The sequence below is a fragment of the Arachis hypogaea genome, chromosome 13, assembly GCF_003086295.3.
Source record: "Arachis hypogaea cultivar Tifrunner chromosome 13, arahy.Tifrunner.gnm2.J5K5, whole genome shotgun sequence".
Lineage (NCBI taxonomy): Eukaryota > Viridiplantae > Streptophyta > Magnoliopsida > Fabales > Fabaceae > Arachis > Arachis hypogaea.
In genome coordinates this window covers 117,434,175-117,448,166 of record NC_092048.1, presented here as the reverse complement: position 1 = coordinate 117,448,166, position 13,992 = coordinate 117,434,175, and the positions used below count along the sequence as shown (strand labels likewise).

The 13,992-nt window shown below is 33.2% G+C and overlaps 1 protein-coding gene across 2 annotated transcripts; it reads right to left on the bottom strand.

Moving 5' to 3' along the window:
* Positions 1–2,991: 2,991 nt before the first annotated feature.
* Positions 2,992–5,204, bottom strand: LOC112732874 (uncharacterized). 2 transcript variants are annotated; one of them, XR_003168139.2, is made up of 8 exons: positions 5,065–5,204; positions 4,885–4,968; positions 4,694–4,793; positions 4,526–4,587; positions 3,953–4,043; positions 3,769–3,837; positions 3,602–3,672; positions 3,064–3,208 (listed from the first exon to the last, which is right to left on the bottom strand). XR_003168139.2 is itself a non-coding variant. In XM_072212350.1 (4 exons), exons 1-4 carry the CDS (start codon positions 4,592–4,594, stop codon positions 3,083–3,085), a joined length of 357 nt encoding a protein of 118 aa, XP_072068451.1. In that variant the 5' UTR covers positions 4,595–4,716; the 3' UTR covers positions 2,992–3,082. The 2 variants fall into 2 exon arrangements, 1 of the variants encoding a protein (XP_072068451.1); XM_072212350.1 differs by lacking the exons at positions 3,769–3,837; positions 4,885–4,968; positions 5,065–5,204 and having other exon boundaries at positions 2,992–3,208; positions 4,526–4,716.
* Positions 5,205–13,992: the final 8,788 nt, after the last annotated feature.

Genomic DNA, 13,992 nt, shown 5'->3' with positions numbered 1-13,992 from the left:
AAACATATATAAATCATAGTTCGATCCAACATTTAAGAGATATAAAGCATATAAAAATGAGTAAAAGTTCTATTTATACATTAAAATTGATAACAAAAATTAACTATTATTATATACCTGTATATAAATACATATATTATTTAATTTATTTTTAATATATATTTTATATTTTAATATATATTTTATATTAAAAATTAATTGAAAAATAACCTACAAAAGTACAAATAAATTGTGATTTTGCTCTAGGATTTATGGCCCATAAAATGTGGTTGTTTTAAACCGCCGTTTATTGCATCTATACAAATATTTAAAGTTGTATTTATTTACAAACACAGAACATTAAAATAGTGAACTAAAATTGTATTTGGCATCGTATTTGGAAGATAAGACATGAATAGAGATATCGTGTTTAAAAATATTGAATTAGTGTATTTTATGTCCATTTTAACAGAAAAGATAAACACTACCAAGAGACACAAATTATTTTTTATTTTTAATTTTTTATTATTTTTGTTAGTTTTTTATAATTATATTTTTTTATTATTATATTTTTTTAATGAAAAAATGAGAATAAATTAGACATTCATAATTTATTCTAGTTTATCACCAAATAAAATATAAAAATACTAATTTTTGTGTCTTTATTTTTTTATGTCTTATTCTCAGTGTCTTGTCTTATCCTATTCTCAGACCCAAACGCAGCCTAAAAGAGATTTATTACGATCTATTTATTTGTGTTATAATATTGTTACTTATATCGGATCTCTTAAAATCTGATAATAAATTTCATAAATATTGAAAAAATATATAAATACTAATTTTTGTGTCTTTATTCTTTATGTCTTGTTCTCAGTATCTTGTTTTATCCTATTTTCAGACCCAAACGCAGCTTAAAAGAGATTTATTATGATCTATTTATTTGTGTTATAATATTGTTACTTATATTGGATCTCTTAAATTCTGATAATAAATTTCATAAATATTAAAAAATTTTAAAATAATTAATTTTAATTATTAACCTGACATTTAACATATTTTCAACTACAAAATAAATAATATATATAAAAATATTTATTATTTTATATAATTTTATAAAAGTTTTCAAAATTAAAATCCACATATTATCAAAATATAATTTGTTTGGTTATTTTTTTAAGGGTTAGATTAGGTAAATAACTTAATTAAGTTCCTTTAAAAAAATAGCTTAAAACATAAGAATTTATATTAAAAATAGTTTATAAATAAGTTATTTTTTGTTTGAAAAGTTATTATAAAAAAATTTGTTTTAAAATTGTGTAATAAATAGGAGTGAAAAAATAACTTTTGAGAAGGAAAGAAGTCAAATTTTTTATTTTTTCAAAAGCTCTTTAATAATTTTTCAAAAAGTTAAAAGTATATTTTAAAAAATGTACTAAATACTATGACTTTTTATAAGTCAAAAGTCCAAAAAATAGCTTTTAAAACTTCACAAACAGACTCAAAGGACCATTTAACATTGTTATATGGTTAAAATTCTTAAAAATTGTTCATTTTGATCAAAAAATAAAATCCTCGATTTTGAGAAGAAATAAATTATTTTTTTTACATTATGTTTCATTGTTTCTCCTCCCACAATTAAGTTATTATTATTTAAATATAATACTTAAATGATTTAACTAAGTGAATAATATCATTTAAATATACAAATAATTGCTTCACCATTTTTTTCTTTCTACCAAAATTTTCTCTTTTATCCTCCCTTTAATTTCAGTCAAAATATTTTGGCTTGTGACTTGTGAGCGTGTAAACGGTGTTATTGAACCATTTAATACTAATAATCGTATGTGGCCATCATCCACAATTCACTAACGTTTTTTCAAACTAAACTCGTGGTTCTAATTCAAGACTTATACTTACTAATTCGTAGTTCATAAATTGTAACTTTTATCCACAATAAAGTGATTTTGTTCGTCAATTTACATATAAACTTATGTACCAAATTCGTGGTTTTGTTCCACAATTAGGGGGATATATATATATATATATATGCCTAAGCAGTATATAATATATTTTAATCACTACAAAAAATTATCGAAATAGCGATGGATTTAGCGATTGATTATAATCTACAATTTAAATGTACATTTTAATAGCTAATGGTCTCAAATATATACAAAGAATAAGCAAAGAAAAAAAAATTTCATTTATATAAAAAGAAAAAAACCTAAATACCTTAAAAATTCAAACACACGAATATATATCAAACAATTGAAAGAATTTACAGCTTAATTTTTTCTTTCTCTTTTCACCTAACCAGGAGTTGAAGAAATTCTATGACCTAATTAAAGTTTCTTAGAGAGTAGGAGGCATTACTTTCTTTCTTCACCAAAGATACTAAAATCCCATAACCACGATTGCAGGGCAATATAATTGGTTGGTAATATGCTAGTAACCAATGAAATGGAAAGTTTTTCCACCATATGCATTATAGTAATTCTGCTGAATAACAAAAATATTTAATTATTCTGTTAGTTTTTATAATTTTACTATATTTTTAATTAGATCTTTATTTTTTTTTTAATTGAGTCTTTACACTATTTTTAATTTTGTAATTACGTTATTTTCATGTTAAAAATGTTAAAATTAACATAATATTTTTATCAAAATATATACGGTCAAAGATTTAATTAAGTTTTTAATTATAAATATCTTCAATTTACAAAGAAATATTTAGTTAACTCTAATATTTTTTTATATTAGGAAGGACTTAATTACAAAATTAAAATAGTGTAAGGATCTAATTGAAAAGAAAAAAAGTATAGAAATTTAATTAAAAATTTAGTAAAACTATAGGGATCAAGAGAATAATTAAATCTAACCAAAAAGAGGAAATTTAGGATAAAAAAGATTTGAGAGTTATAATAAACAAAAAATTCTGTAAGTTAAGATAACAGATCATTTCATATACTTGTTGGGAAGGGTAACCAGGATACCTGAATGTTGAAGAAAAACTTTTCAATTAGAATATATTATGATAAATAAAATAAACTGCTGAATTTAATTTGTCAGATATTTACATTTTACTAATTACAGGATATATAATTTATTTACTTATAGGGTGGATAAGAAAATGTATAATGTGGAATATGCTAATTATAATAAGTGGAGGTTCCTTGATGAACTGGAATTGGTGCTGTATTCTAAGAAGGGGTACTGAATTTTTGTCTGGCTGCAACATTTTAAATAAAAAAGATAAAAAAAAAATGAATGAAACTCAACAATCTTATTAGCAATCATAAACATGTTTGTTTTGGTTGCATGCAAGAAATTTAGGCCAAGTGAGTTCTATAATATCTTTGTTATGGTGTCTAAATTGTCTAACTTTTTTTTTAAGTAAAAAATAAAATATTTAAAATAAAAAATAAATCATGTAAAATTTATTAAATATTATTTATTTACTTTTTTTAGTAACTTAAGTACAAAGTAATAAACACCATAACATTTACTATTAAAAAAAATTAAATTTTAAACAAAAAAATGAAAAATTAAATATTTGTCATAAATGATGGATCAATTTTACACTACTTTACTCCCTATAATTTAAGAAAAGAAAATGTAATACCTTAAAAATATCTTCATCGGTTTTATCATCTCCAATGTAGATAGGAAGCACATCATCATTATCATTTAAATCTGCAAACAAAGCAATATAATTTAACCCTCTAATAATAATGTACAATTATCTTACAACACACATAAATTGAAGCAGAGGTTGTTATCAATCAATACCAAGAGATTCAAGTAAAAATTCAACCGCTTTCTCTTTGTTCTAGTCAATCAATGGACGAACCTCTAAACCTTCAATTTAAAACCTTGTTAAATAGCAATCATCATCATGATCTGGTGGGAGAACTTACAAATTACACACTTGTTCACACAAAACATGCAAATAAAGATAAAAATTAAATAAAACCTGAAGGGGAAAGAAAGTTGTGGAAATAAGTGGGGGCATTCTCATGTGGTTTGGTAGTGGGATACTCTTTCTTGAACTCGTTCTCCAAAACCTAAGGATTTTAGAATTTTAGAGATAAGTATAGCAGTTGGAATATCTGAATTCAATTAAATAAAAAATACAGTTGAAAAACATAAAAAAAATGAATCGCAATTCAAGAAAGAAAGGAACAGATTTTATCTTTTAAAATTCTTGTATCTTCATTTTTAATTGCTTTTCTCCCACAATCAGTGAAGTACATTCCACAACTACAGTCTTTGACTAGAGTGATATACATTGCTCAAGATTCATAATGTGTTTGGAATTAGATGAAATCTTCAATAAGAGGCTGATAGAAGAGTTTATATGCCTCTATCACTTTAAGATACCACATTGCTTCTCGATCAGGCCATGATGAAAGATCAACAATCTTATGAACATGTTATTATATTACAGTTCATTACTACATTTTGCTCCTAATTCCTTAATTAACCATCATGATAAGTTCTATAATCGCCTGATTCAATCAGAATTACAGTAAAAAATACAAATTACCTTTACCATAGAAATGTTTCTGGTACCGACAACATAATCTCCAACTACCATCACATACATCTCTGTCATTGATGAATAAAAACAAAAAAATAATTAATTAATTAGTAAAACTAGATTTGAAAATAGTTGCAGATTTTGAAGAGGAAATGTGAGGTTGAGTTGGATGACCAAGTTGCCAATGGCAATGTAGGAAATCGCGACCGAGGGATAGCTCAATGACTCCGGTGCTGTCATCAAGAACCAGAGGAGTGTTGGAGACCAAAACATCCTACGAAGAAGAATCGAGAATGTTATTTATGGTTGAAGTTAAATGGTGTTGTTTAGAGAAAATTGGAAATAGTTGGGAACTTAGTAAGTACCTGCAACCAAACGCGTTCGAAGAGGATGCCACCGAGTGTGTAACTGCTTTGAGAGTGATTTGGAACTTCACGTGCGTGCTTCAACTATAGTTGCGGATTGAAATAAGGTGAACAATCAGTAAGAAAACAAATCAAGAACATACAAAATAAGAAATTGAGGTGTTTCTTAGTTTTGGAAACCTGAATGCAAGCAATCTTCTTCTCTTCCGTTGGAGGTTCGAGATTGAGAACGGGAAGAGATGGCTCAGTGAAAAATCTTGTTATTTGTTAACATGTGTATAAACCCTAACTATCGAATCTTTTGAATTCTTCGACTTACAAATTTCATCAAGCTTCTTCACCTAATCAAAAGTTAGATAATCAAATTAACAAATAATTAAATAATATTTTTGTTATGGCAATCGAGAAATTCTCTCGATTTATACCAAATAATTAAATAATACGCGACAAGAAGCAACGGTGGATCTAGATGGCAAGGCGACGATCTGCAACAAAAGAGTGAGTAAAGGAGGCATCGCGACCAGAGGAGGCGACCGTGAGAAAAGAATGGCACAACAATGAGAAAGTCAGATCTGGACGGTGATAAAATGATATGTGAACTCAAACGACACCAACGACGTCAGGATCTTAAAGAAGAAGGCGACGATGCCGAGACCTCAGAAGACGATGGCGACGAGGCCTCAGGAGATGGTGCTGCAATAAGAAGATGATGAAGATGGCGCAGCAACGAAGAGACGACAATGGTGTAGGTAACTCAGAAGACGGTGCTGTGCTTCCAGCGGGTAACTCAATAACTGAAGGGAGAAGATGAGAATAGTGTGAGTGAGGGTAATTCAGTAACTATCTTATTTTTTTAAATTAGCGACCGGTTTAGTGACTGATGAGTTCATAGCGACTGAATTAGCGACCAAATAATATTTCATCATATTTTTCTATCAGTTGCAAAATTGGTCAGTAAATTAAAAAATAGCGACTGATTTTATGACCAGGAGTCCCAAAGACGTTACTTCTTTATTTTAGTTACTAACTCGGTCACTAAATTAAAAAAAAAAGCAACCGATTTTAGCGACCAACTTTATTCTGATTGTATAAAAAAGTAAACGGTCGCTAATTCGGTTGCTAATAGTGGCTGATTTAGCGACCACTGCCTTAGTGACCAAATTAGCGACCAAATAATTTTTCACCCTATTTCTCTATCGGTTGCAAATTGATCGCCAAATTAAAAATAGCGACTGGTTTTGTGACCAAGAATTCCAAACACGTTATTTCTCTTGTTTTGGTTGCTAATTCGGTCGCTGAATTAAAAAATAGTGACCGATTTAGTGACCAACTTTATTCTAGTTGTATAAAAAACTTATCAGTTGCAAATTCGGTTGCTATTGGTGACCGATTTAGCAACCAACTTTTCTCTGGTTATAGAAATTCTATATCGATCGCTAAATCAGTCGCTATTAGCAACCAATTTTTTTATTCGCTAAAATCGGTCACTATTCTAGTATTTTCTTGTAGTGAATGATGATTCTTAAAGTACTTTCCCAAAAAACATATTAAAAATTATTTTTTTAACTTAAAAAATATAAAAATAAATAAATTTTAAATATTAATATCTATTTTAAAAGATAAGTTTCCCAAATTTAACACTAGAAAACTACCAAAAGTATCCATGAAATTTACGAACACTAACAAAAATACACATAAACTAAGGAAATTAACGTTCAACCCATTGATGAGTGGATATTTTATACGCTTTTTGGCATCATTTTCATATAGTTTTCATTATGTTTTGTTTAAGTTTTATTATGTTTTCATAGGTTTAGTGAAAAATTCACATTTTTGGATTCTACATTGAATTTATGTGTTTTATGGTGATTTCAGGTATTTTCTGGTTGAAAATTGAGGAGCTTGAGCAGAAGTCTAATTCAGAGACAGAGAAAAGACTGCAGATACTGTCAGGATCTGACATCCGTGCACTCGAAGGGGCTTTTCTGGAGTTACAGAAGTTCAAATTGTAACACCCTACCATACAAAGTCTTATGCTTAAGTCATAATTCAGAGATGGCAAGGTATTACGACCTCTAAAACAAAAATTTAGTACGTATAGTAGTATGAATAATTGATTATAACTAGGAGCCTTTGTAGAAAAAGGGGGTAAACAAAAACCGTAACTCGAAAACGCAACACTCCGAATGATAACGTAACGAGCAAAGGATAAGCTAGCGCAAGATCATATATATAAAGAGTGTCAAAAACGGGAATATCAAGACTCAAAATCCGGCTGCGAAGAGAACCGGTCCGAGCATAGCAATATATACATATGATAAAATAAAGAAACCCCAAAGGAAACCCAAAGGGACACAAATACAGAAAACCTATTCTCCAAAAATCTCCTCTAGAAGGAGTCATCACAGTTTGTATTATTTAATGGAGATAAAAGTATCTAAACAAGATATATAACCCAAAACAGAGTCCCGAGAACAAAGGATCTTTGCTAATCCAGAAGTCTCCAGCATGCCTCAACGAGAAGCCTCACGTCCTGCATCTGAAAACCACAAAATCCGCATGGGTGAGAACCAGAGGTCCCCAGCACGGTAACAGCTTCCACATATATAATACATAATAATAGAGGAAAGCCAAAGGCAATCCTAGAGCTTCCTCCAGATAATATCAAAGCTTATAAACAAGCTAAACCGTAAGTGGCAACTGACTAAAGATTCTTCAGTCTAACCAATACTTCCCTTTCCAATTCCTTCAGACATCCCAACCACCAGCAGGAGTATAATATAGCAAACACAGTTATATCAGACAAGAGATTTACAAATAGGAACAGATAAGGCATTTAGACAATTAGCAAGTAATATGCAGTCAAATAGGCAATCTCAAACAATTCATGTAGTATGCTTATGATGCATGCCTGTCCCTAGTGGCTGATGATATCATCTGTCGGTTATAGAGTCAACCCGACAAGTCCTGGTAGCTAGCCATTGGACTGTCCCCCTGTCGTGCATCCCCAACTCGAGTTATACTCATCATAAACTTGATCATAATCATGATCCATATCCATCACCCTCACTGGTGAATATTTATCCATCACCATCACTGGTGAATATTTATGGGGGCGAGCTCATCCGGGCCTTTCACAGTGCCCGGCCACACTTACGACATAGGGTCAAAAGAGCTTCGAGTCTCAACCTGGAGCACGTGGTGGCTAGCCACTGCTACTACCCAGGGAAACCCTCATCTCCAATGGTGGAAGTGCAAACATTCACAATTCATTCAACAGCATATATGCATTTATACTTAGCCATAAACATGGCTCCGCCGCCACATGGCATAATCCAGCCATCCGGCTCACGGTTAAATCCATAACCAGCCAATTCATTAACAATTACGGCCATTCGGCCCATGGCATAACAAGCACTTCCACCGCCATCCTCCACATCTCACATAATCATCTTTGATCCTCATGGATCATTCATTTTTCCCTTGCTTCACTCGCAAGTTACCACATTCACTAGCCCTTTTCCTCATGCTAGGCATATCATAATGATTTAAGACATAAGTGGTGAGATTGGAGGCTTAGAAGTATGAAGTTTGGCTTTTAAAACTCAAAAATCAACTTTGGGATGAAAACAGGGCCACGCATACGCGCACTCCATGCGCACGCGTGGATGATGCTTTCTCGAAGAATGGCGTATACGTGCCAAGTGTGCCTACGCGCGAGGGGTCATTCTGCTAAAAATTTTCTAAGTTAAAAGCTGCAGAATTCACAGATTCAACCCCCAATCTTCCGACGGTCATAACTCTCTCATTTTAAATCATTTTTCACCCGTTCTTCGAACGGCATGGACATCCCGGATCCAATTTCATTTCTAAACAGAATTGGCACAAATCAAAGATTCGTAGTCCAAGTTATGTCCCGTCAAAGTATGCCCAAAAACCATATTTTCATTCAAAACCACAAAGTGCCATTTTCAAAACAAGCCACTTTCAACTCTTTTCAAAATCAATTAAAACATGCCAATTTCATCCCTTTTCTTTGAAATCAATCAAAGTGTACCAAATTCAACAACAAGCCATCCTCAACTCACGCATTGACGTTTTACCAAAATTCTCAAAACTACCTCCAACCATTTTAACACTTCTCAATCAAAAGGCCAAAGGATAAATACAATATTATGTCATACATCCTTCTCATCCCAATTTCTAACAATATCAATTTTCAATCAACCATCATTATACATAATCATCATACTCACCAACAATATGGCACCACCCATCAATTCAACCTCAATCATTCATCAAGCATATATCACAACATGCATTTTCTCACATATCACACAATCAAGGCATCAATATTCATAATCACACATATGATCACATCATATATCTCAACCATTCCACAACATCATCAATTCAATGCCTATCTTAGGGCCTCTAGCCTAAGTATTTCCTACCACATTACATATTAGATACGGGAAACCGAAACCATACCTTAGCCAATTTTCCAAGCTCAACCGGAGCACTTCCAAACCACTTGTCCACAAGCTCTCAAGGTATCAACACCTCCAAGAACAGATTTTATCACACAAAACCCTCTTCCAAGCTTTCCAAAATCACCAATCAAGCTCCAATATTCACATATACACAACCTAAGCCACAATCATCATACCCATACACAACATCTCAATGCCCAAACCTCATAGAACAACAAATTACACTAGGGTTGAGAATCTTACCACACCCAAGGTCCAAGGAGACAAGATTAACCTTCTCCTTCAAGAGAGTTGGGTCCTATAACATCAAAGAACCCAAAATCTCAACATTTTTACTCATGAAACTCGAAATCAAGGGCTGGAATTTCGAACAGTAAAACGTGGCTTACCTCAAGATTAATTGTATGGGTTTTGTAGAGCTCTCCGCGGTGAACGCGTGGCCACAAACGGAGTGGCAATCGGAGCTCTAGATCAAAAGTTATGGTGGTTTGAAGATCAAGTGAGAGATAGGACTTGAGAGAGTGTTCTTCCCTCCATGGCCTCCATTTCAGCGTGTTTAGTGTCTCAAATAAGGAGAGAGAGTGCTGAAAACTAGGGTTTTGGTTTAGTTTAGTTGGGCCAAGGGCCCACTTTGGGTCCGGTTGGCCCGATTTGGCCCGTTCGGTCCAATCTTGGTCCGATTTCTATAAAATTGGTACCGAAATTCTCGTCTCAATTTCCTCTATCATATTAAGCCATAAAAATAACATTTTTGGCTTTCTAGAATAAATTCTCATTTATGGGTTAATTAGCCGTTAATTAACCGGATCTTACACAAATGACACGCTCTCAACGACTATGGAAATCTAACATCTAGGGCTTTCCAGAAATATATAATAGTCTATACTTTGCTTTGGAAATGAAGGCCCAAAACTGGCATTCAACGCCAGCCACCAGCCCGTTCCTCTCTAGCAATAGACTAATCGCCGCTCCTCCATTAATTAACACCTTATTCACTTTGATTCCACCCATTACAGTTGTGATATGTAATGGGCGAAGATGAGATTTTTGTTTCTCAGAAGGCCTTTGGAAATAACCTGGTTCGTCCTCATAACGAATGAAGGAAAAAACCTCCTCATCCTCAACATCGTAGTCTTCACAAGGATTCCCCTCATACTCACCCAGGTACTCAGTTGGAATTATCAAATTGGTGCTCACCATTTAATCATCTACCTCTTCGAAGTATTTCTCATCCAAATCAGCATCTTTCTCTTTAGTAACTTCTGGAGTGACTATCACAGCCTTACCCTTATCCAGTTTAACAGGGGACGGAATTTCCTTCGAGTATGTTTCCCCTTCGGCAGGAAATACCACTCTCGAATGAACAGAAGGAGTTGTCCCCTTGACTTTTTCATTTTGAGACGCCCATGGAGCCTGACGTCTCCCCTTCCTCTTTGATATCCTCTTGCTCAAACTCGAAAATAAGGATAACGACCATGAGGAGGACCTCGGTGGTCCCATTGTGGATTACGCTTGTATTGGGCATCTCTATTACGAAACTCTTGGCAATTTCATATCCATTGGACACCTAAAGCCTGTGAACGGTGGTGCACGAAATTAGAACTCGCACAACTTAACCGGAAAGTGCACCGGGTCATCCAAGTAATACCTCAGGTGAGCGAGGGTCGATCCCACGAGGATTGTCGGACTGAGCAAGCAATCGTTCTCCTATTGGACTTAGTCGGACAAACAGTAAAGGTTATTTGTTGGTATAAAACGCATAAAATAAAGAAAGCAATGAGTGGTTTGATGTAAAATTAATATAAGAAAACAGTTAAGGTCTCGAAGATGTTTATCTTTCCGGATTAAAACGTCTTACTAACTATTTTAACAATGAGTGATTCATTCTATGGCAAACCATAAGTGATTAAACCCTAATCTCTTAGTGATTTAATCTCCCTTAATCCTCATCAAACGCCACTCTCGTAGGGGTGTCCATGGATCGGATCTGATCCGCATATCCGCGGTGTTTATCCGAATCCGATCCGAAAATTGCGGATATGGATCCGATCCGCAAGGCTTTCGGATCGGATCGGATCGGATCCACACACTAATCGGATCGGATTGCGGATTTTGTGTTGGTATCCACATATCCGATCCGCATATCCGCGTATCCGCAAAAATAAAGAAATAAATAAATAAAATATTCTTTTTATGTTTTATTTTAACTAATAATTATCATATATGTTAAATTATTTTAATTTATTATTCAAGAAAAGTATGTTTAATATTATTTTAAGAGTAAACATATTTAAAAGAATAGAAAAAATAAATTTTATTGAAATTTTTTTAATAAAAATAAGCTTTTAAAAATATTTTTGTATTTTGCGGATATATCCGATATCCGATCCGATCCGTGCGGATCGGATCGGATCGGATCCAACCTTAAAAACTGCGGATATTGGATCCGATCCGATCCGATGATTGTAGTGCGGATCGGATCGAAATTTTGGCCATATCCGATCCGATCTGATCCGCGGACACCCCTACACTCTCGTGGTCACTCAATTCAAATCAGAGGGTGAAGTTTAGAAAACCAGTTTAATGCCACAAAAACCCTAATTACCCAAAACTAACAGGATTATATGTCACATATCCCGATTAATTCATGTAATTAGCAATTTAGGAGGAGTGTTTTCAAGATGTAGTTCAAGCGAGATAACTCTCTCGAGAATCACAAGAACTCATGTAGAAAGGGTCATACTCTCATTCCACCCAGTTCATAAGATTAAAAACGAAAACAACACCTTATAATTGAATCAAACATAAATTAAAATAGAAGAATAATAGTTCTAATCCATAGAAATAAACAAAGCTCCTAACCTTAACCAGGAGGTTTAGTTGCTTATGGCTTACAGAGAAAATAGGGTTCTGAAAAGTGCAGAAGAAAGAAGATCCTAAACCTAAGTGATCTTTTCCTTTAAATACTAACCTAATAATAAATGCTAGGCCTAAAAGATATTATTTGTAAATAAAAATTACAAAAAGAAAATAAATTAAAACTAAGAAGTGCTAAATCTACTTAAAGGCCCAAAGAGGTATGAAACGGGCTGCTGCTGGTGTCCAACTTCAGGAATGAGCATCCGCTAAGGGGAGAAGTCTAACGTTGCTGGCCTATGCCCCCTGCTGACATCAAACGCCAGATGGGCATTCAGCGCCCAGGGAGGGTGCTGCCAGCATTTTCCTTTCTTGCTCCAGGCTTCTCCAAACTGCTTTGAATTTCACCTAAAATCATAAAAACACAATAAAAACTCAAAGTAGCATCCAAAGGTGATTTTTGCACTAAAATCAAGTAAAAGTAAATAAAATCTAATTAAAAATAATATAAAAATAACTAGAAAAAGGGTATAAGATGCTCACGCATCAAACGGCTCAAAGTGTAGCAGGGCTTCTTTGAGGGCCACCAGAACTTCACCCCTCTATCCTTCGATTTAGTTGCCTTTGTCTAACCTATTCTTCTTTGTGGGCCAATTATTTCTTCATTCTTTCTTTTTCGAAGATTGTTGCCGCCTCAGCATTGAAGACCGCATTAGGAATTCCAATAGCCCATCACCCACTCCAGGATAAACCGCTCAAACATGGGACTCGAAATCTCCCAATGTAGTGTCAAAATAATAAGAAAAGCCAACCTATTTACACAAAAGTAGGGTTCAGTAAAACTGGCCACATCATCAAACAGATCAGAATCAACCTTCATTTCTTTCTTTCCATCATCGAATTTCAACCGCCCTTCCATGATTGCTTCTTGTATCAAGTCCCTGAAAAGGATACAATTATTAGTCGAATGGCTAGTTGCTTGATGAAACTTACAGTAAGGTTTTCCTTTTAAATCTTTTATCGAAAGCAAAGTTTTGCCTTCAGGTAAAACTAACTATTTATCTTTAAGCAACAAATCGAATATTTGATCCGATTTTAAAATATCAAAACTATATTTTTTCCTACTCTTATGTTTTGAATCACTCAATTTATCAGTATTCAAGATCTTCTTATGTAAAGAACAAACATAAGGTGATCCTTTCTTTAGTTCAGATTCCTCACTCGAGGATTCCATTGCTACATATGATACCCTTTCTTTTCGAGAAAAAGATTTGCTTTTCAACTTTCTCTCGTCATTCTTATATTTTTCTTTTTCTTTCCTAAGAATTTCTACCTGGCACACCCTTTTAGCCAAATGAGTCAGATCAGGTATATGAATATTAAGCAACTTTCGATGCATATAAAAACCTAAACCCATAGTTGCTATTTTAACTACTTCACTCTCAGAAAGAGACACATAACATCAACTTCGAGCGTTTTTTAAACGAATCATGTAATCATCAATTGATTCTCCATAATCACGTTTCAAAGCCACTAAATCAGTAACTGCCACATTTAACTCCCCTTTTTAAAACTGAGCGTGGAAAACACTTTCTAACTATTCCCAAGTCGTCATTAATTAGGCCTAAGATTTGAAAACCAGGTAAATGCATTCTTCATTAACGAAGAAGGAAAAAACTTCATTTTCAGATTCTCATCATTAGCTAGATTTTCGATTTTGACTAAATATCGGGCAATATGCTCAGTAGTTGATTCGCCA

Bases quoted from the DNA above. Each gene is read 5' to 3' on its own strand.
- LOC112732874 (XM_072212350.1), bottom strand. From the start codon at position 4,594: ATGACAGAGATGTATGTGATGGTAGTTGGAGATTATGTTGTCGGTACC. The intron at 3,673-3,952 runs GTTTTATTTAAT...CTTTGTTTGCAG, and splicing joins CAACTTTCTTTCCCCTTCAG to ATTTAAATGATAATGATGAT. The intron at 3,209-3,601 runs GTATTACATTTT...AAAATGTTGCAG, and splicing joins CCGATGAAGATATTTTTAAG to CCAGACAAAAATTCAGTACC.